General features: G+C 42.0%; 2 protein-coding genes across 4 annotated transcripts in view; one reads left to right on the forward strand and one right to left on the reverse strand.

Annotated features, from left to right (window-relative positions):
• Positions 1–545, reverse strand: part of TAX1BP3 (Tax1 binding protein 3) — a 173,155-nt gene extending 172,610 nt beyond the window's left edge. Inside the window, exon 1 of one of the 2 annotated variants that reach the window (XR_015308369.1) lies at positions 254–452. Coding sequence is in view for 1 of the 2 variants with exons in the window: in XM_086955025.1 (XP_086811151.1) it covers positions 254–292 (39 nt within the window). In the remaining variant the exon portion in view is untranslated. Of the gene's footprint in view, positions 1–253 lie in introns of both variants that reach the window. The other variant, XM_086955025.1, reaches the window with a different exon arrangement.
• Positions 546–1,084: 539 nt separating this feature from the next.
• On the forward strand, positions 1,085–22,403 carry EMC6 (ER membrane protein complex subunit 6). Of its 2 annotated transcripts, none has more exons than XM_086955027.1 (2): positions 1,085–1,220; positions 21,879–22,403. In XM_086955027.1, exon 2 carries the CDS (start codon positions 21,902–21,904, stop codon positions 22,232–22,234), a length of 333 nt encoding a protein of 110 aa, XP_086811153.1. In that variant the 5' UTR covers positions 1,085–1,220; positions 21,879–21,901; the 3' UTR covers positions 22,235–22,403. The 2 variants fall into 2 exon arrangements, with proteins under 2 accessions (XP_086811153.1, XP_086811154.1); XM_086955028.1 differs by having other exon boundaries at positions 1,087–1,220; positions 21,884–22,403.
• Positions 22,404–23,735: the final 1,332 nt, after the last annotated feature.

A 23,735-nucleotide genomic window follows, 5' to 3' on the forward strand; every position in this document is an offset into this window, starting at 1 on the left:
AATAAGAGGGGTGGGGCACTTTACACTGAAGAACCTTAATACTACATAGATATGAGACAGAGGTGATATAGTAACGGACGCAAAATGCAATATGGGTAATTGTGTGGTAAAAATAGTGTAGGAAGCAGTAAGAAACTGACAAAAACAGTGAAGATCGAAAAAAAATGTAGAAAACAGGTGCTGTTTTATTGTGCACAACAGACACCCAAGATTGTCATTGCATTTCCCCGCATCCACACCCTTTCTCACTCACCACTACTGCCGCCACGGGCTGTCCCGGAATGTAAGACATGTTCTCTCCAGCTCACGCAATCCTCTCTACACTGCTCTCTAGACCGAACCACCAGTAGCTCTAGCCGGCTAAAGAGAAACAAGGACTGCCCCGAACAAATTAAACAGAGAAAGGACTACTTTCGCGGCGGCCATATTTAAACAATCATTACAGAATGACCATGTCAGATTCATGCCACACCTTTTCTCCCAAGGGCCATGTTGAAACGGACCACCCATATCCGTCCAAGAGCAGCCATGTTTAAAGGATGCCCCGCCTCAGTCACTAGCACCAGTCAGCGTAGAACATCTGTTTAGCGACAACTTCGGAAAGCGCGTCTAACACAAAGAATGTTAATTTAAAATGAAAGCGATATGGTCCCTTGTCAGAAGTCCTGTTTTGAACGAAATACAAGTTGCATGGTCGGACTTGTAGTATTCCTTAAAACAATTGAATTCTTGACTCAAAAATCCGAGTATGCAACACCTTTTTGGATAGAAAGCTGGACCGGCAGACGACGTATGAACGGGACTACAGTGATCGGCTTCTTTCAGCCGGGTCATCGCCAGGTCAGCTCGGTGTGCTGTTGCTTTAGTCTATTGAATCCAACCGACTTCGACACTAGGATACGCGGATCCCTCAATGATGGGCGGAGCTCTCTGTAACGAGTCTGCGTAGTACGCAGGATACTATGCAGATGGAAGAACCATTTCCGAAGATAGCACGCTTTTTACCCCACTGGACTGCTATTTGTTTTTTAAACGCAACATTAGCTTACGGTGTGCTTCTATTGTAGCATGCATCTGCTTTATATTCTCCCGTTCTGTCAAATGGGCTACTTCCTGATTTTTTAGTGATTAGACTCGGACTGTTGCGTTTTATTGAGCCGGCGTCCGGGCTTGAGGCTGCTGGAAGTTCCTGGTGACCCCTTGAACGGGGTATTTGCTGTGTGAGTACCTTCTTCGCAATACGTCAGCATCTGTGCCAAAGGAATGCAAGGTTTATGTATGTTGTTGCGAACGTCGGTGTCTTGTCGTTTCGTTGCAGAGGAATAGATACCGTGCAATTCTAGCATGGAGGTTGCTTTGTCAGCTCTTTCTACTTGCTGTCGGTAGCTGCAGGGTGCGCATGCCCAACTTGTCTTAAAGTAATACTGGCAAATTCCCAACATCCTTTGCCCACCACGGTCACTCTTTGGGCCCTAGCCCGGTGTGGCTGGAAAAGCCCAGCATGGAGTTTAATCCGTTGGGCCTGTATGAGTGCTATGATTATCGCCATATGCGCTTGAGCAGTTACCATCTGGCTGTTTTGAAGCATCGTTTGAGTAACTTGCAGGCAGGGCAGCTACCGTAACGGCCTGACCACTGTCCCCGAACTGCGATCTTCTGTAGCTGACCTTACGCCACCCTTGGCATACGTTTGTGTTTTTTAGACCTGTACCCACACTGATTTCAGAGAGATAGATACCTTTACGGGATGCTGCTCCTTTCTCCAGCTACTCAAAGTGTGCTGACTTCTGAGATAAGACGAACAGATTCCAAGTATTCCTGCTTGAGATCTGGCTTGTCAGCACAATTATCTGTTTATCTGTTGTTCAATTCTTTTAAATTTACACCGAGTGGCCGTTGATTCCCTCAGAGGAATGTACATGTTTCACCTTATACAATTGACTGGTGTATCGTTCTACTCCCTAGGACAGAGGTCTTCAAACTTTTGGCAGCTGAGCCCCCCCCAGATGAATTAGTTTTAGTTGTTGGGGCCCCCCCAACACCTGACAGAAGTTTCTGGAAGCTGGTACACTACATAATCGACTGCCACACGCATATCCCAGGCCATATATCCGGCAAATAATGTTTAACCTTTTTTAAACCTCTGCGCTGTGTGGGTAGCAGAAGGGCCCATGTGAGTGCACGGTGAGCCATGCCACAGTTTGAGAGTAGGGTAAGAGGAGTGACTGCAGGGTGCGTGAGGTGACCACATAAATTTGGGTGCGAATGTAAGTGCAGAGAGGGACGAATGAGTGGAAGGTTAGTGATAGGCTTATTTGAGTGAGACTGCAGATTAAGCAGTGAGGGGGACAGTTGAGTTAAGTGCCACATGAGTGCAGGTTGAGTAGTGTGCTTGTATGACTGCAGGGTGAGGTACAGGGTGAATAGCGCAAGTGCATTGTGAGTGCAGAGTGATCACTGTGAGTGCAAGGTGAGCGGGTGAATGGTGTGAGTGCATGGGGATCAGTGTGAGTGCCAATGTGATCTCTGTGAGTGCAGGGTGAGCGTGAAAGTGAAGGGCGAGAATGAGGAGCGAGTTGTCTGAATGCAAGGTGCATGTTATTGACGGCAGCATAGGGTTTCAGTACCTTCCGGGCATGAAATTAGAGAGTGCATTGTTGTTTTGCTTTTACATAGCGGTTGCTACAATAGTTTTGTCATTTCACGCTTCATAGGAAAACAGACCCATCTCTGTCTAATTCTCTGCTTCTTTTGATCTCTATCACACTCTGCCTCTTATTCCGTTCCTCTCTTTTCTGTTCTATCCCACTTAGTTGCTCTTTCCCTTCCTCTCTCATGCTCGCCATCATCAGCGATCCTCGCACTTGACACCTGATTTACGCTACTAATTTATACATGAATAAGCACTGGTGTGGGTTAACAGATGAGGATAGAAACATACACCAGGTGCTTATGTACGGCCCTTGAAAAGTACAAGAAAGAAGAGTTGCTGCTCTGCTGGGAAGTGACAATCTTTTTGTTTCATATATTGCTGCTGTCAGTGCTGTGAAACTAAAATTAGTTAGGTTTTGAAGTATCTGTTCCCACGTAGAGTAATGTACTTCTTCTGTACAGTGCCTGATATATTAAAAATCGGTTCATTAAAAGTATTGCTTGCTTTTGAAAAGGGCAGGCACTTTGCACTTGAATATATAAGTTTTTATAGTGACTTACCAGTTCTGTCCCATTTAAAGTATTGCAATCTTTATTTCAAGCCAGTGTTTGCGGGTAGGACCCACAAACACTTATTTTAGGTACTAGAACTTATTTTTTCTTAACATAATTTGATCCCAAGTAAGAGAGCAAATGCAACCAGCATTGGCATAGCCAATAGGTCTCGCTTTTGGGACCTTATAAGTATTAAGTTATGCAGCACAATATCCTTGTTGCAACAACATCCACTGTTGCATGGATAAACACTTATAAGGTCCCAAAGGCGAGACCTATCGGCTATGCCAATGCTTGTTTTTTCTTTTCCCCCAGTCTTCTACTGTGTTTCAACTTAATTTCCAATATGTTGATTCTGGAAACTTTACTGTGCTATGGTTCACCGTGATGAGCTGGTGGTAATTGAACTGGTCTTATGTAGGTATTTTACCTTCTTGATTTTTCTCATTGTTTGGTGCAGCAGTCTATCTAGCTTTTTAGATCCAGGATGAATTTATATAGTTGATCGCAAAAAAAAAATCTATGGCATGCTAATTTACCTTGCTGCAAACATCTTAAGTTGCACTTAATGACGGCACAGGTATCTAAAAGGTATTTCAGTCCCTCAGGATTGGGACATAAGCATAGTTCTACATAAGTTATTACTTGCCTAGAAAGTCTCCCCCGTGACTCCTATTCATCTCATAGGGGCACCGTTCTGCATAATACTGGTCTATGTACCCAAAGCCTTCATGGTTTATGAATTTTACAAAAAGGCGAGTGAGTTTTGTTAAACTACTGCAACATAAGAAACTAACTTGACAGGTCAGACTAGCACCTCAGTGGAAGTGCTGAAAGTCTTTGCGCATGATTAACCGAGAGAGCTTCTTAAACACCCATTTGAGCCACCAGTTCACCCTACAGGTGAATGAGCTCTGGGGCAAATATCTTATCAGTCTATGGCTGTGCCCGACCTCTTAAACAGGAGGAAAACGAATGTGAAAGTGTGAGGTAAAGGGGCAGGGAGTTCTGGTGGTCAATGCGAGAGGCCTGAGGTGAAATCAACACAACGCACCCTTAGTATTCACCACCTCGACCTTTGATAGCAATGACCACGTTCTTCTGAGAAATCTTTAGCAGCAGCACCTTTTTACTTTACAAATTAAGCACTGTCATTAATTCGTAGAGCTGAAATGCTTCAGCTGCAGTGGGGGGCAAGGAGTCTCCTCTGCTATGAAATAAAACGCAAAGAACAGGACTGTCTGTTTGTTTGCTTTCGGTTTTAGCAGAGGAGAGAGACTCCCTGCCTGCCACTACAGCTGAAGCATTTCAGCTATACTAAATTAACCCCCCTGGGACGGTTAATGGCGTCTGCTCTTAACATAACAAAAGCACAGGCACAAAGTGCCTCGTCAATTTACCCTCCCTCCTCCCTCCAACCCTCTGTTTATGGAGCTCTACAAGAAAAAGAAACCCCGTTTGAAATGGGTGAAGACTTGCAAGGCGTGACAGTGAAATGAACAAAGGTAAGATTTTAGGGTGGAGAGCGCCGCCTCTCCCCCCCACCACCCCTTTGAGATGGTCCGGTTTTGTTACTCCCCCTTCCTTGCATTTACAAAGCCAATAGGTCTGGCTCTAACTTGCAAGCCATTTAAAAAATGTGGTGACCCAATCGTAGTTTCGGACATGGGTACAGTACAATACAAATAAAAAATAATCCTAGACCTTTATTTGAAAAGACATAATCAAAGTAAAGTCCCTGTTTGGTATATTCAGCAAATAATTTAATGAGCATTCTTGAAAAACTTCTGTAGGCTCATAGTACTTAATATATTATTCAAAATTAAACAAAGCCAAGTGCAACGAACCATTATCTCATTTACCATGCATTTTATTATCATGTCAATTGGTGAAAAAAGTCAGTTTTGACTGTACAACATTTTTAGTAAGGGACTGTACGACATTTTTAGCAAGGGCTAAACATTTCATACAGTCAAAACTCTTTGACTTTTTTCACCAATTGACATAAGAAAATGCATGGTGAATGAGATCATGGTTTGTTGCGCTTGTTTGTTTAATTTTGAAAAATATATTAAGTACTTTGAGCTTACAAATCGTTTTCTAACTTGCAACCAACATATGTATGTGCAACATACATATAAACTTCCTTTGTGAAGACTCTTGTTGGCACTTTAAAAGCCAGACTTTTAGCCCTGTTGAAATTGATTATCGTTAATAATGTCATCCGTGTAAGCTGCTGCCCCAGACCGTCTGACAACATTATGCTATTGAAAGCCTTGTGATCAAACAAGCATTACATCTTCCCACTATGGAGTGCTGTACCGCATATCTCCTTAGTCACGTTGCTTGTCTTTGAGTCAGCCTTGTAGTGTTCCATCAAGCATCTCAACTACACTTCCACACTACCCAAGTATTTAGCATCCAAGTCCACAGCTTTTGTTAGCATCCTATATGGCAGTGTGTTATGGACTGTACAGAGCCAACACACAACCTGTTTTTAAGATAGCACCCCACTCCATGAGTTGTTCCATCTGCATGTCTCTAGTGATTATCTAAAATACATTCATATTCTCCCTTATTTCCTCATTTAGATGAGACCTCGGGCTGAGCAAGGCGTTTAGCTGAAGCCACAGTTGAACTTCTTTTGCCTTATCTGTGGTTCTTGATCTGCCTTTTTGTTTGTGGTGAGATTTCATAGTATTTGCTGATACATATTGTAATCCGCTGTATTAACTCTCAATACATATTGTAATCCGCTGTATTAACTCTCAATAAGCAATAATCTAATTGGTCACTTCATTCTATTCCAAACTGTCCTGTTGTGTGTTCATGAAGTACTGCACTGCTGCTTAGTGGAGATTAGCATTATTGATGTAGTAAAATAGGCTATTGTATGTAGGTTACTTGTAATGTAAGTGGTGTTAAATTGTAGAGGGGAGTATGGGCCTTTTAAGGTGTTAGCTACTTCCTCCCAGTATGCACTGGCCCCTGTCCGTGGTCTACTGTTGGGACGAGAGGACCTACACCTCAGGCCTTTTCTGGTGGCTCAGTGGCCAAATTTTTCCACTCCAGAAACCTGTATATGACCTCATGGTCACAGATTAAAATCCCAGCGGGTCTATTCAGTTTTTCATCCATCTGATCGATAAAATGAGTGAAGTTGAGAAACAATAAATATCTTTTATTCGGCGCCAAGAGGCCCCTGAGGTGAACATGCTGTTTACAAATACACTTTATATTGGTTATATAAGAGCCATAAACTAATTTTGCTGGCCGCCTGAGCAGTGTGGGGTTTTGTATTCTTTATTCCAACTCGTGGCAACGGTGTCTCTGCCCCACCTGCTACTGCTTAGCCACAGTTGAAGTAAAACAATCCAAATTTTTCTGACAGATAATGGGTACCTGTAACACCAACACCTGAAGGCTAGACAACACCAAAAAGGACAGAACACATCTCACGTTTTCTGAAATGAATAGAAATACAGACAAGACAATGAAATAGAACACAGAATGTCAAATGATTAGGAATAACACTACAGAAACATAACTTTATTTCCAGAACCTCTAAAAAAAAATTATAAATTCTTACTCAAAAATAGTTTTCTGCTGATCTGCTGACCACCTTTGTACTATACGTGTGTGTGTGTATATATGTGTGTGTGTGTGTGTGTGTATATATGTGTGTGTGTGTGTATATATATATATATATATATATATATATATATATATAATTTATTTATTTATTTTTTTAAGCAAATTTTATTGAGATTTTTGTGGTACTTTGCAGATGGAAGGCCAATTACATATAGTCAAGTTGGAATGTGTTACAAATAGTACCGTATATCGGAACATCAATAGGAGCTGGAAGAAAACCAAATAAACAACCATGGCTCAGGCTGTACACTTTGTTCCCCCGTACTTTATGTATTTCTGCTCTTGCAGTTGTCATCAACATTTTCCTTCTCTCAAATACTCACTTACCTTTCTAAATTAGATTTTATGTTCGCCACTGTAGGACTTGGCCCTTTTCCCAGAAATTTTTCGCTTTTTATTAATTTAGGATGTCCCCCATAGTAATAAAATGGTATAGGCCTTGTGTAGTGGAGAAAGCCCTGTGTAATGTCAAACTAATGTTAAGGTGCAGGTGCTTCCTTCCCCTAACATGGCTGCCACTGACCCCTGCTACTGCAGCGTGGTCTTTGTGGGCGCATTCTAGTAGTCCAGGAGCTGGCTAGAACCCTCAAACAATGTATCCATATTAACCTGCCAGCCTGCCCATCGCTAGAATTGCAGAAATGCCGCAATCTAGAAAGGCGTTGGCGAGTTAAGTATGACAACAACGACAAAGAAAGGTACAAACAAGCGCTATCAGACTACAGAAAGACGCTAAGACTGGAAAAAAGCAAATATTTCTGTGAACAGATAGAAAAAGCACAGAATTCCAGTAAGAAATTATATCAGACAGTGGCCACACTAACAACGATACCAATAGCCAACATCAATGAAACCTCCCAAGACTTCTGTAATAAAATGGCTGACTTTTTCAGGACCAAGGTAACAGAAATCTTCGATAAATTTAATAACATCACAAATGAGGAAATGTCAGATAACACCAAGAATATGGAACTCACATCCTCATCTCTGACTGAATTTATCCCTCCATCACTGCCAGAAATAAAAGATCTCATTAAAACCACCATGTCAGGCTCCCCTCTTGACCCTTGCCCACCAACCATTATCAAACTAACATCCGATGTGGTAGCACCAATCCTGGAGAACATCTGCAGCACTATCTGTGACACAGGAAAATATCCCCAAAACTGGAAAACTGCTATAATAAAGCCACTTTTAAAGAAACCAACCCTTAACACCTTGGAATTAAAAAGTTATCGCCCTATAGCAGCCCTCCCCTACCCTTCAAAAATACTTGAAAAAGTCATAAATAAACAGCTGGCAAACTCCATCGATCAAAACAACCTGTTAGATAACACCCAGTTCGGGTTCAGGAGTGGACATGGAACGGAGACGGCGCTCATCAAGGCCTCTGAAGAGATCAGACAGATCATGGACCAGGGCGGTTCGGCTGTTCTGATCCTGCTGGATCTATCAGCGGCCTTTGACGCGGTCGATCACATCTTGATCGACCGTGTCAAAGCCATGGGCATAAAGGGCAGGGCTGCGGAACTACTGACCTCATTCCTGGCCAATAGAGAACAGTCAGTGAAGATGGGGAACTTCTATTCACCATCGTTTGTGTTACCCTGTGGAGTCCCCCAGGGATCCTCGCTGAGTCCGACGCTTTTTAACATCTATGTGTCGGACTTGGCGAGGGTCATTAAAACCTATGGAATGGGAGTGACTTCGTACGCCGACGATACTCAGTTGGTGCTGGCAGTACATAAGAACGGGATCGAAGTGGCAGCCAACTTTCAGACTGGGATGAGAGCCATTAGTCGCTGGATGGACAGTAATTGTCTAAAACTAAACACCGATAAGACCGAGGTGATGGTGTTTGGAGACCTAAAACCATCTTGGTCTCCGATCTGGTGGCCACCGGAAATGGGCAATCCACCCATCCCAGTCTCAAAGGTTAGAAACCTAGGAGTGTTGTTCGACAACAAACTAAGTTTCACCAACCACGCAAACGCAGTAGTCTCCTCTGCCTTCTTTACGCTGCGGAAGGTGAAAAAGATACTACCCTACCTTCCACTATCCGCAGGGAAAACCCTGATGTCCTCCTTGGTGTTATCCAAGGTGGACTACTGTAATGGGCTTCTGCTGAATGCCCAGGAGCAGGTCTTTAAAAAGCTACAAATGGTGCAGAACGCCGCAGCGCGAATTCTGACCAAAGCTCCCAAGTTCGCACCGATCTCATCAGTCATTTACCAACTGCATTGGCTCCCAGTAAAAAAGAGAACAAAATTCAAGGCTTTGTGTATTATATACAGGGCACTGAATAGCCAAGGACCCGACTTTTTTAGGGAATCACTGCAGTTGTATGCTCCCAAAAGAGCGCTAAGATCTGCCTCTTTCGCATCACTATGCATTCAACGAGTGAGAACAGTCACCTGGGGAGATAGACGCTTCTTGGTGGCCGCCTCGAGGCTCTGGAACTCCCTGCCCCATCACATAAAAACCAGCCCCTCACTGTTGCTCTTCAGAAAGCAAGTGAAGACATGGCTATTCACTCAATAATGCACAGGAAGTGGCACTTTGTCTGCCCAGCGCCGAGACACCATTCGTGGTATTTGTTCGCGCTTTAGAAAATTAAAAAATAAATAAATAAATAAATAGAATGGTGGAACCTCCTAGAACCTTCTGGAACAGGTGAGGTGACACCAACTGCCACTGCCAACTGTCAACTGGCACTATATAAGGAAAGGGAGGGAAACTTTCCTGTCAGATTGAGGGAGCATAGACCTGGGGGAGAACCTACGCAGGAGTCCTAGGCAGTGGGCCTAGACAGGGACCTATGACACTGGGAGTGATAGGGCCTAGGTGCTGCCTTCCAAGTGTTGAGGGATCCTGAACTTGCCCCCTGGTCTGGCCCGGCGGGAGGGGAACCCAGGGGCAACTTGAGGATACCGGCTGAGGAGATTGGATTCAGCCATCAACTCAACCCACCCCCCCCCCTTCAAGGAACCCAGAGAGCGCTATTTACAAGGGCGCAAGAATCATCAAGCGCCAAGAAGAGAACTTAATTACCACAGGCCTGCTGGGGGACAACCAGGTACTGGGCTGTGTTAGCTCTGCGCCCCTTAATTCTGCCCTGGACCCCCTTTGCTGATCTGCCCCTTTTTGTCTTGACCTGGGTCCCTGTGCTATTCTGCCACTGTTGTGTGGCCTGACCTGAGGAAAGTGCCCCCACTGAAGTGACTGCTAAGCGCTATCACTGCGCAGCGCTGGCGTCCAGAACTGCCTAAATTACCCCCGCTGTTTGGACTGCCTCAGGTGACTAAACTGCCTTTCTAGCGCTCTCCTATTGAGGCCTGACGGGGGGGCTCAGGAAAGGGTAAGTGCCCTTTCTCGTAACTGACACCACCGGAGGGCTCAAAAAGGAGAATAGGAGCCCTCCGCTATCGAAAATCTCCGCAAGGGCCTGGAAAGGCCGAAGAGAAGGTAACCCCGGGGAGGAGGGCGGGAGGCCCTGAATTCACCCCTCCCCTGGGGGAAACTGTTCCTCGGCCCCGTTGGCCTCCACTCACAGGCCAGAACTGGGCAAGACCACAGGTAGTCCCCTGTAACCGGGACTAGCTGAATTAACCCCTCTCAGGGGTGAAGTTTAATGCTTATTGGAGCCCTGTACATGGTTAGGGGCTGGCCAGTGTATTGGTTTATCTTTAATGGCCTGGATTACTCCTGCCCAGGCATGGTGTTCATATACGAATCCCTGACTGATGAAATGGTTATCTCTGAAGAACTATTGATCTCAGATGTAGTGCTTATTCCTACAGAAATGGTGATGCATAATTAATGGAATGTTTAGTCCTGAGTAATGAGGGGTGCACTGCTAATAAATGAAATGGTTTACACTTGCCTGATGCATTGCCAATTTCCGGTTTAATGGAAATGGTTACCCCAGATGAAATGTACTTGCCTAATACCATGTTTATCCTTGCTTAAGGGAATGTTTAGTGCTGAGGAGGGGAACACTGATTCCTTTGATGAAATGGTCACTGAGTCTAGGCTAGAACCCCGGGAGGCCCCTTTGGGATCTAAGTGAGTCATGTTAACTCCACGTTAGGGGACTGGTTGATCCCATCTGCCTTAGGCAGGACTCCAAGGAAGGTTAAGCCGTGCCGTTGTTTTAGAGGTCCCAAGGCCCATAGTTTATAGGCCTCCATTCCTAGAAGGGTAACCCCTGATTAGGGGCTTAATGGAAAGTCTACCGTTCCATGATGAAGAGTATTAGCGAGTGCTAGGCCCAAACCCAGGGATTATCTGTATTTCGCCTGGAGTTCCGTTCAGCCTAGGCCTTATGTATGGTTTACATGTTATTAAATGTTTACTCCTGCTCAGAAAAGTGGTTACTACCCTAAAGAGATGCTCACCCTTGCTGGGAGCCTTGTTTTTGAATGCCTAATGAAATGGGTAACCTTAATCTAGGGAATGCTCATTCCTGCTGGGAGTGATTCTTAAAATGGTTATTCCTGATAAAGGAGATGGTTAATCCTGCACAAGGGGTTGTTTATTCTTAATGAAAGGTTTTTCTCCCACTTAGTGCTACATTTACTGGAAGCCTACAGTTATTTATTTACATGTTTTCTGCTGTAAAACACTCACTCTTGCTTGGTGAGAAGTGGGTAAAATGCCTAGAGCTAATGAGTTGCAACGTCATTTGGTTGTCTCCTTAATGTATTTCTTTCAGGTGGTGATAAGCAAGGCTACGGTCAGGCCTGTGGTCATCTTTACTTAATATTATCTAATATTCAATATTTTTCTGATATTTAATATTTATTCCTCTTAGTATTTATTACAAGGTGTTGAAACATATGTTATCTGAAGGAAAACTAAAAAGTAATTGATACTGTAATTTTTGATTACCCTGACTCTGCTCTATATAAAAGTTTAATCAAATTTTTATACAAACTAACTGGAGTGGCGTCACTCATTGCGTGCCCGTTTTTACTGTCTCAGTGTTTACGTGTACTGTATGGTCGCTTTACACATAAGCTTTCGGATGCCTACCCGCGCGTGCCATGCTACCCTCTGGGAGCTGGTGACCCCAGTTCCAACAGCCACCATTTTTGTTCCACTTGACTTTGTCCCGGCCAACTTTCACTCATGTTAGATTCCCTACTTTAAGCTACATTCTCTTGGCTCACTACAATCTATTTTACCTCTTCTTCTGATTTCTCGCCACATTTTCTGTCTACTTTAATTCTCTACTACTACTGCACCATAGTCGCCCTCTAATTGATAACTGCACAGGATTTAGGTATTTGACTCTATGCATTTTTCCCAGAGACTCAGACATACAATTATGAGACACATAGTATTGTGATGCACCCCACCGTACCTCTCCTGAGATTACCGACTGATAAACTGCCACCCCAGATGAACGCACTCTCCTGCTAAACTTTGACACATTCTACACGCTTCTTCCTTTGGGATGGTACAGGTTAAATGTTTTATTCATTATTATAGTGCTGTGCAACTTTGTGCCCAGTCCTGCCATCTATACTGTAGTTTTAGTAGAATGCACATTGGGCATTACTGATCCAGACACTGGAAAAGGTGGGCATTAGTGGAACAGCTAAGGAATGGGTGGCCTCTTTCTTGAGTGACAGGTCCTTCCAATGCGTGGAGGGCAGGTTTAAGTCAGACCCCTTCCCAACACCCGGGGGAGTACCTCAGGGCTCATTCCTGAGCCCAACCCTTTTTAATATCTACCTCAGTCCATTGGCCCATATCATCCAAGAATTCGGCATCTCCATCGTGTCATACGCGGATGACACACAATTAGTCTTCTCAATCTCAGACACCCTTAACTCTGATCATCGGCAGCTTGTTCCCTGCCTTGAGAAAATCGAATCTTGTATGGCGGACTGTAAACTCAAGCTAAATGGCGACAAAACAGAACTGATGATTCTGGGAAACACACTCCATCCCTGCGCGGAAATTCCTTGGCCAATCAGTTGGGGACCACCGCCTTCCCCCATACCCGCCATAAAAAATCTTGGCATGTGGCTAGATCAGAATCTCACAATGGAGACACAGGCCAAAAAGCTATCTGGCACCTGCTTTGGGACACTACGTCTGCTTAGGAAGACTATGTCCCTACTCCTGGAAGACGTAAGGAGAACAGTGGTTCAGGCCCTGGTGATCTCGAGGCTGGACTACGGTAACTCCCTCGTCTTGGGCTTTCCTAAATATGTAATCAACCGTCTTCAAATTGTTCAAAACGCAGCAGCACGACTACTATTGAACGTACCCAGACGTCAATCAATTAAATTAAGACTGAAGGAACTGCACTGGCTTCCGGTTCAAGCCACAATTAAGTTTAAATCCCTCAATCTGGCTCATCGTGCCATGCACGGAAGGGGTCCGGCACTCATTCAAAACCTGATCCCTCACTACACACCCCAACGACAGCTCAAAGTTTCTCATGAAGGATACCGTAACAAAAAGAGCCAGTTGGAGTGGAAGGTCTTTTTCCCATCTGATACCTATGCTCTGGAACAGCCTAAATTCAGACATCTGATCCACCCAAGAAGGAGCACAGTTCAGGAAAAAACTTAAGACCTGACTCTTTCCACAGGATTAATACCTACTCCCGCTAACTGCCTCATTAGCTCTGAGATGCCCAAGGGTAGTCACACGCTCTATAAATACTATAAACATAGTCCCACAAGGTATGTCAGGGGGCTCTTATCCATTTCAGTGTGAATTTGGTAACTTACTGTTGCAGATGTCGCAATGACTCCACTTGATTGCCTTTTTGGTTGAACACTACCCTAATCCATACATATTGGCATCTACTGCAATATAAACGGGCATCTATGGTACAAATGGTTGCAAAAAGAGCACTGCAACAACTCTTGATTCTAGTGAATGCATTAGCTTGAGCTTTCTTTCAAACACAGTTTGTCTCCTTGAGTAATTGTGTGAGAGGTTCAGCAGTAGCAGCACAATTAAATATAAATTTGACTTCAAGCTCAAAGACCTAAAAGACAGGACTTGGTTTCTGGTGGATGATCTTTAAAGTTGTCAAAAGTAATTGTGGGCATTTCATGCCATCCAAGAGAATTTTAAGTCTTACTTTCCTTGTGAGAAAGTGCTTCTTTTGAGCCTAATGATTTGCTGAGTAATATGAACTCTGCACACTGGGGCACTGCTCTCCAGGCCCCTCTGCATGTCATCTGACCCCTAAAATATGGGAAAATTGGCTAATCACCAATGTATGTATTATCTTTACAGCAAGGCCCTGGTAGATGGTGTGGGACAATGGCACCAGTGGAATGAAGTTACATCGCTCCTGTGGACTGCAGCACTTCTTATACTATCCCCTAGCGTGACAGGGAAAACCTGGCTTCAGGCCCACCTATGTAACCTGACTGTGACTCCTACAGGTGTTAAACCTGCAGGCGAACCTGTCAAAATACCTTTTTTTGATCAGAAAATCCCTATGCTTAAATATTAAATAAATCTCACCTCAGTATGCCTTGTAGCTCACAAGGTAGGATGACCAGTGTCTAAAAGTGGTACATGCAAGAATTTAATGTTGGCATGTATCACCAGTGACTAGCCACTATAATTTCTTTTGAAGAGCTGTGGTTGTCCAATTTGAAAAACTAAAGTTCAGAATAAAATTATAAATCTATCTCTGTTTTTGGACAAGCTACTGGAATAAATCAGACACTGTTTAATGTTTAGTAACAATCAAATTCAGTTTTGTAGTTGTGTTTTTTAATAAATATTTGGGAACGGTGACTGTTTAAAAGTTAAACTTTAAACATCCAGTAGGCCAATTAGCATACTTTTTTTGTCACGGCCACATTAAAATGTTTTTGGACTGTTTTAAGATTTGTGCCTGCACATGTGTGAAGTTAGTATCTTTTTAAATGTCTGCCTTCTATTTTAAGGTCTCGCCTAGACAACTCATGTGCAGTCTCTTCAAGACGTCTTGTTTACTATCAGTGGGCTTACAGGCCTGCCCATTGCTTATCATTGGTCTACTTCATTGTCCCTCTGATACGATTTCTTGTATGTGATCATGTGTCGGCTTGACGTGCTGAACTCTCTCATGGAGCATCGCCCAAGTACTTGTGTCCTTTCACTGCTTTTCTTGCTTAAGTTACTTTTGTTTATGGTAGGTACACACTACATTATTTGCGTAGAGGAGACCTAATTTTTCAGTAAACATTGACTCCAAATAAATATTTACATTGTCTTTTCATTAGTTTTTATTAACTCTTTGATACTGCACGTGATTAACTGAGTTTTATTATTTAGTTGATATTGCCCGTTTATTTTTCTATGGCTGTTTTTGCAAGTTGTCTTCTCAACTGGAGACTACGAGGAAGTGCGAGATTACCGATTCAAGGCTTTCTTTCGTTTCATTAAAATAAATACGATCGCTTCAATAACTCCAACTGTTGATGTAAGCTTTGGCAGATTCTTCTTTTCAAAACTATACCTACTTGGAAGATCAGTCCCAGACACCAATTTCACTGAAGGGGTTTTTTACTTGATGAAATACTAAGTCCTGATGATGGTCTTATAAAACTCAAGAGAAAAGACCGAAACGTCGACCTAAAGTCATCAACTCCCCAGCTTTTACGCACCGAAGGACACCTTTATACATATGTTGTGTTTGGTCTTCTTCATTTAAATTCTTTTAGGAGCTGATGAAATGTTACGAATTGATGAGTGAATATCAATACACTGCTTTTCATGACTTTGATTTAAAGTTTTCTTCTATTATTTTTCCCCATGATTTGTTCTTTGTGATTTATTCAAATATAATCGATTTTAAGCATAACTTCCTTTGGCTATGTGCTTCTTCTCTTTTCTTTTACTTCAGCTGTTAAAAGATTGAATATACTCTTTCTAAAGAAATTGTGCAACTAATGTCTAAGTAATCCTGTGGATACATTCGGTCTAATTATTTCAGGAGCCTATGATTTAAACTTATCAAAGTTTTTCTAAATCAACTGTAAAACAAAATCCCTTGTAGTCACCATTTACTTAAACTAACCATTGCCCAAGCCTACGAGGGTTGATTGGGTTTCCCCATGTCCTAAAGACTGTTTTTGCAAGGTACATTTTTTTTTTTTTATACTCGCTGTTGAGCTGACATTTAACTATATTTTTTGTGAATCAAAAAATAAGCACTTACTGGTGCCACATTATTTACAGAGAAGAGGCTTAATTTATCATTAAACGTATAATCCATGTTATTGAGGCTGTTTTCCATTTGTATACTGTCTCCTCATCGTTATGCTTACTTTAGTTTTATAGTCTTTTACTTCACAATGATTTTTTAGATTGAGCCTGGGCAGTGCATGCGCTGCGCTGCAAGGCAGGCTGTATTAGATTATGTACTTGAAGCCTGCCCACTCTCCGCCCATATTTGTCATTGGCTTGTCATTGTCCTTCGTAAATACTAGCTTTGATTCGTTAATAGGCTTGTTAGTTCCTCCTTAGTACCGCCGTATCTTCATTTGTAACCCTCCTTCCTTTTACTTCGGTTGTAACACGCTATGTCTTATATAGTCTGTTAGCACTATTTTCTTTAATGAGTTTCTCCAACTGAAGACACTACATGCTTTCTTGCAGCATTCAGCGCGCCATGCTCGCTTTCACTGGGCATATTTACAAAAAAAAGGCATTTGTTTGTCATTTTGACAATCAAATGCTTTTTTGGTAAAAGCGCCCTTATACCGTGCTTTCAATTTAATAGCAGCCTCAGACCTTTCTTTAGACACAGCTGGGCAAAAGAAAGGGGCTTGGCTTCTATTAACGTGAAAGGGCAGTAAGGGGTGCTTGTAAACAACAAGCATTTGCAATACAATAGGTCTCACATTTTAGAAACTTTGACCTATTGCTATTGAAAATGACAATGCCTTTTATTATTGCAGGTTTTTTAAAAGACTCAACAAAAGGCATTGTCCTTCACAACGCCAATAGCTCAAAATCTCGCAACTGCAAGACCTATTGAATTGTGATTGTTTAATGTTTTTAACCACATTCAAAATAATACTGTTGCTTAGTTTCCAACATTAACCCAAGAGTTGCATGAAAAATAAATACTCTGGAGATAAGGAAATGTGCTACCCTATTACTTAGCATTAATGTATACATCATTTAACCACATTCAACCACTCTCAGGATGTTGTGGTGAGTCTGGGACTTGAACCTCGTTCTCCAGCTTCAAAGACCAACTCCCTGCCCATTAGAATACGCAAAAAAATGCGAACGATGGAGCTGATACTTCAACACTACATTATTAATTGGAAAGAGATTGTCCAAATTTCTTACCGGCAAACTGAAATTTATTGTATTGCACAATATAACAGGGCGTTTAGCCTGCCGGAACTCAAAGCTGATACTGTATTTACAATTCAGGACTTTTGGCTGTAACGGCATATTGCTCTCTTTCTTTTTCTGCGTCAAAGCCCATCACACAGTTTTACAGCTACTAGCATAGGTTGCTTTAGCTCTCTTTGAAGCTGCAGATACTGGGTAAACTCAAAGAAGCACAGGTTATTGTAATTTATTAGTAGAGCTGTGACCGTACACAGTTAAAGAAACAATGCTGCATATAAGGAGTTTAAGATCAGTGATAACCATTTCACAATAAAGAACTAGAAAACAAGAAAGTTGACTTTTCTTACTAAAACTCATTTAATTGAATACTACAACCATAAAGGTGCAAATGAAATACACACACATTTGGTAGCTTCTTAAAATTATAGCGAATGCATGCATTCCTTCAACAACATTACACCTGCTTCAAATGATATTTTAAAAATAATTTCAGACTTTATTTAACCTGTCTTATTTTTTACTTATTTTTTTTAAACATTTCCATTTCTTTTAAGAAAAAGATTTAAACTTGTCTTTGTCCATATCATTTATTAGTTAATTAGCTAATCCTTCTTTGTAGAAAAGACTGATTTAATTGCATCCTTTTATGCTTATTTATTGACTCTTTCACGGATTCAGCTGTTTGTCTCTTTCTACTGCGCACTTCTGTTAAGATATTTTTTTCACAACTTCCTTCTACAACTTCACGTGTTCCAGTGCTGTTGTTTATCTTCCTCTACCAACCCTTAATTAATTACATTCCTATGACCTGAAAAGGTTATTAAAAGGGGTACATGAGAAAATGTTAACCCTTCACTTATGAGTGTCCAAATATGAACCACAAGGGTAATTTTTACAGTCCTCTTCAAAGCTAACATTACAATTACCCCAAGTGTTTCTTACACATTCTCCTTATGTTATGTATGCCCTTTTGGGTTCTTTTCATTGACAAAACTTTCGTTTGCAAACAACATTCCCTGTAAATGCTTGTTTTTCACAAAAATTACTTCAGACGTTTTCCATAACCGAGTATTTACGCCTTCCTTCATGGATCCCCTTGGAAGCAAATGCTACTGCCAAAATGTCTTTATTGTGGCAATTTAAAATATTAGAGGTGACACAAATGCACCTCACCCACAACGTAAGTCTTATTTTTAACTTGACTGTGCCAAAAAAAGAGCTTCAAACACACACTTTTGTTCTTTTCAAAACCAGCAGAATTCATTATGATCTCATGCCCACAAACATTAACTTTTGGGCAACTGTTATACGCACCCACTCTCTTGTATTCTGTTTTGTTTGTGATAAGAAAATGTGCTTCCTCTGTTCCTTTAACTTGCTATGTCTGAGTGTAGTTTTAAATTTTTTTTTTTTTTACATGACCACGTTATCATTTGCCAAAAATCATAGTATGTTGTGTCGACGCCGGCACTAGAACCTCATTCTCCAGCTTCAGACTACTGCTGTGCCCATTGCAATACGCCTAAAAATTAAAACGACAGGCTTCTTATTTCCATATTGAACAGTGATAATAAAGGTTGTTTTTTCAACTTGCCACAACATTTTGCCTTTTTAACACCCTTAATACAAAAAAATAAACTGCAGCCAAAGCTGGCTATATCCGTATGCAATTTTAAAACCATCTTTTTGCATGCTGCTGCTGCCCCCCATTTTCAAATTGTAATTTTACCTTCCACCATAGCTGCTGCCTTAACCCATTAATTAAAAATAATTTCAATCAATGTAAACAATATTTCATACATATAAGTAAACGGTCCTCTCCACTATTATTTACTATCGCCCTACCCATTATCCAAATTATGTATTCCCTATCACTACCCATCCTTTTCTTTTTATTCTGCACCCCCAACCCAACATGAAAAAACCAGCTGGTGTTAGCTAAATCCTAATACTTATTTTAGACAGACATTGTTCATGTTACTATGTCCTTGCATTTTACTTCTAGCCTCACAACATCCCTCAAGCCTTAATAAATAACAAAACAATAATTGTTGTTTAATAGAAATTTTTATTATAATTTTAAACCTACTGTGCAACCACACTGCTGTCCAACTCAGCTAAAGTAGACTATACCAATAGCTCTGAGGCAAGACCTATTCATTTTGATGGCCGTCTCAGATACTTGAATATTTATTGTGACATCTTGGGTAAAACAGAAATAATTGCTAACTAATGTTTAATTACTGAGACCTATTGGCTTTGCCTATGGTTGTTTGTACTGTTCATGTTTTGGAATGAAATATAGAAGGTTAAACGTTTGCTGCAGGATTCCTAACTGGTGCTTCAACATCTTTCTCTCTCCCCTGTCAGAAAAATAACTTATGGAAGTATTTCTTGAGTTACATGACTACCCTCCTGTGAGCAATGCAAAAAACACAGTTGATGGACAGAATGCAGAACAATGTCATACATTCACCCCAGTACAGAGATCTGGGCCTAAATCCATCGTTTTTTTGCTCACCATGCCATTCCAGTTTGAACCCAGCCAAATGCAAATCAGTCTTGACCCTGGGCTGGAAAGCATCCTAGGACTGGTTATAGAGTTTCACCCCTCTTCAGCCAGGATAGCTTGAGTCCAGAGACTTGGAGAGCACGGGACCCACGTTTGGGCATACCTGTCCAACTCGGGTGACAAATGCAAATAACACAGTTGATGGACAGAATGCAGAACAATGTCATACATTCACCCCAGTACAGAGATCTGGACCTAAATCCATAGTTTTTTGCTCACTAAGCCATTCCAGTTTGAACCCAGCCATACGCAAATCAGTCTTGACCCTGTGCCTCATGGGAACAGTCCAGCCCCAACTGCCAAGCCAGGTCCTACCTGGACTGGAAACAAGCGTCCTAGGACCAGTTTTGGGGGTTCACCCCTCTTCAGCCAGGATAGCTTGATTCCAGTGGCATGGAGAGCACGGGACCCAGAACAGAAATACATGTTAGGGGTGGCGGTACAAAGCATTTTTCTGTCATGATGGTTTATTGTTAAATTGTTTTTGTAAGGTTGGTTTTAGAAATATTTTCATTGCATCATCCTAAACGTTCGTGATGCATTTATTACTGAATTTGGTAGTATTTTTTTAACTCATACATTTTTTAAACTTACATTTTTTAAACTTTCCCAATAACATATAATGCAATATACACCGAGGAAGCGAGTGATAAATATATAGAAATGCAACATCATTATCAACTTCTCGTGTAGATCTCATCCTCACCCCCTACTCCAAAATGGTCTTTCTTCCATGCCTTTGTCCCAGACAAAACCCAGGTCTTGTATATACCAAGATGGGGGCAGAACTGGTCTATGAGGCCTGATAATGTGTAGTGTGGGGACGAGGGGCCAGAACCATCAAGTGCACCTGGGATCTTTGTTAACGTGCCTTGGTACACCATTGTGAGGGTCAGGAATGTGACAGCTTGCATTATGCCAGTGTGGGATATCAAACAAACAAAAATCGCAACAATTGCACTAAACCGTATTCTAATTTAAACTACTTTCCCGGGCAGGGGGGATGTCATTAAGTCTGTAGGAGAACAGTCAGAGGGGGGGGGTTTCGGGGGGGGGGGGGGGGGGGGGTTCTAACTGGGAGCAGCGCCCTTGGCAGGAATAAGGTCTCTTCTGCTGGATGCGGACTGTCTAGCGAAACATTCCATATCGGTCTGGGCAGTCCTGAACAAAACTCTGTACCCTCTGTCAGGCCATCGACCCGAACCCTGCCCGCTCCTCATCAACCTGTTCGACTTCAGCTGTACAGAACTCTCATCCATCAAACACTTCTGACCATAGGATGACTATTGGCCTATGACACACCCCTCTGTCTCTTACCGCGGCAACGCCCGCACCTCAGCACGCGCCCACTAAGTTAAACCTCGAACCCAAGTTTCCATTTTAGGCCCTAGCCTTCCAGGCCAAGGCTGTGCGTATCTTTGCTAGGATCAGTGCCAGTTCACTGAACCTTTTCCCAACCTTCCTGGGCATGGGTCAAGGAAAGGCGCCCAAGAGGCATGTGTCAGGAGTGTTCTCAAGTGCCCGATCCAGGGTCTCATTAAGTTTAAGTTTTGTTACACACCGCTAGAGTCCAAAGCCGCCCCACGTCTGTGTTTTTTGTTTGACTCTATTTTAATGTTTTTCAAAAAAAGTATAAACGTGGTAAGGGGTTGACGTTTTAAAATCTGGTACGGTGCCAAGTATACATCAACATTACATGAAACGCATGTCAGGCCAACCCCATGTCATGTGGCTTAAATCATCCAGCGTGTGACAGTGGGGGTACTCCCCAAGGTCGCCCCATAGATGGCCCTAATCTTGTGTTTGATATGTTGTGTGTAATATTGGATGCATTTGAGGCGTGTACTATGGGATACCTTCTGGGGGTATACCCGCATTCTACCACACTCGACATTTGACAGTTCTCGTCCAAACTCGCACGAAGCGTGTCCAATTTGGTTGTTAAGACCTAGCTCCCAGCTAGATGGAGCCTATTTGACTTTGTGAAATTGTTGCACTTCCTCTGGCACCAACTTTCTGGCAGCATAGCTATATTGAAAGTTATTGCAATGCACGTTACACCAAACTGTTTTCATTCACTATTTTTCTTTCTCCCTTTTGTATGCAGTGCAGTTAAAACCATCTACAGTAATGGCAGCATTGGCGATGAAGCGTGAAGGCCCTCAGTTCATCAGTGAAGCTGCAGTGCGAGGCAATGCTGCGGTTTTGGACTATTGCAGGACATCTGTATCTGCCTTGTCGGGGGCTACAGCAGGAATTCTGGGTCTGACTGGCCTGTATGGCTTTGTCTTTTATTTCCTGGCTTCGTTTCTCCTATCTCTACTGTTGGTGCTAAAATCTGGCCGGCGGTGGAACAAATATTTCAAATCCCGAAGACCACTCTTCACCGGAGGGCTTGTTGGAGGCCTATTCACTTATGTCCTTTTCTGGACTTTCTTGTATGGCATGGTGCATGTCTATTAAAGCGATAAATCCTCTGAAATGTTTTTAATGAAATTTGAGGACTATTACTCAATTCATTTAATCGACAGACCAAGACTCCTTATTAATTTCTAATTGTTTGTCTTCTTGTGTAATAGTAACTTAATGCCATGCAGTTCTGTTCCTCTAATTAAATCAAATCTTGAACTAGTTGTGATATCCATTGAGTTTTTTTCACCTTCGTAAGCCGGGTCTGGTGGCTCAGTGGACGAATGCATCCACTGCAGGGGCCTGTGATCGACCTCATGGTCACAGGTTCAAATCCCGGCGGGTCCACTCAGCCTTTCATCCATTTGCGGTCAATAAAATGAGGACCATTGAGTTGGGTAACAAAATAAATCTGTTGTTTCAGTGCCAAGATGCCATGTTGCCAGGTTGAATGTGCGCTTTACAAATACACCTGTTATGTTATGTTATAAATTCTCATGAATGTAGTCACTGAATTTGTTTCTTAATCTTCCTCTTAGTGGGAAGGGCAGCAAAAATGGAATTACAATAATTTGATGAACTATTCTACCACGTTTTGTCTGTTGGTCACTTGTTGAAGTTACAATTTTAGAGTGGCATCTCAGATTGATGATTTCAAATGAGATGTAGCACTTTAAGTGTACGGTGAAAACAGATTTTAAAAATCGTTGTTCTTTCACCTTTGTAGTAAGTTGACGTGCATGTAGTGTCCAGTATTTGTAAAAAAAATATATATATATTAGTGGGAAGAACTCCAAAAATAGCTAGCGTGATAATTTGACAAACTATTGTAGCACAGTTTCAGTTTAGTCACTCGTTGGAATTTAATTATAACAATTTTCTTCATGTTTGTGACTGTCCAATGAGGTGGGCCAGGAAAATCTTAAATCTTGCTTTTCTGTGTATGGTGAGAGGTGACCTTAGTTAAAATTAGAGTGCATTTCTTTTCATTTGGATAGAGTGAGCAGTAATATTTGGTGTCATTATCAAATGACTAGTGTCCCTTAAGACCGCTAGCTCGAAAATCCTAAAAATAATCTTAACAAGGAGCTGTTGTTGATACCTGGCGGTCGGTAAGACATCTTTAGGCTATTTATGCTCTTCTTTCACAATTGCTAAAGGCGCAGAGGGACTGGCACACTATGAAACTGTTCCTAGGATTTATCAACCATGCAACAGTTATGATTGTCCTTTTATCTCCGGCTCCTGTCCTCCTCGGCCATTAGTTTGGTTTTGTTCTAGGAAAATCTTAATTTATGATAATGTAGGGCGAGTGATGAAGAGCCTATTTTCAGTTCGCTGCTGTGAGTCGAGAATGAAGGCCAGAGGCCTTTGTGCGCAGTTGTAACAATTGGTGGTATTTTACGGTATGTGCCCATGGTGTACACACTTTCCCTTTTTTTTTGTTGCCAGTAACTCGTTTGTTTTTTTTCTACATATTTTTAGCATACCGTTAAGGTTCTTCATGTTCTTACCTAATAATAGTTGGGCCAAACAGAATATATGTTTTGTTCAA

The sequence above is a fragment of the Lissotriton vulgaris genome, chromosome 2_1 (genome assembly GCF_964263255.1).
Source record: "Lissotriton vulgaris chromosome 2_1, aLisVul1.2, whole genome shotgun sequence".
Classification (NCBI taxonomy): domain Eukaryota; kingdom Metazoa; phylum Chordata; class Amphibia; order Caudata; family Salamandridae; genus Lissotriton; species Lissotriton vulgaris.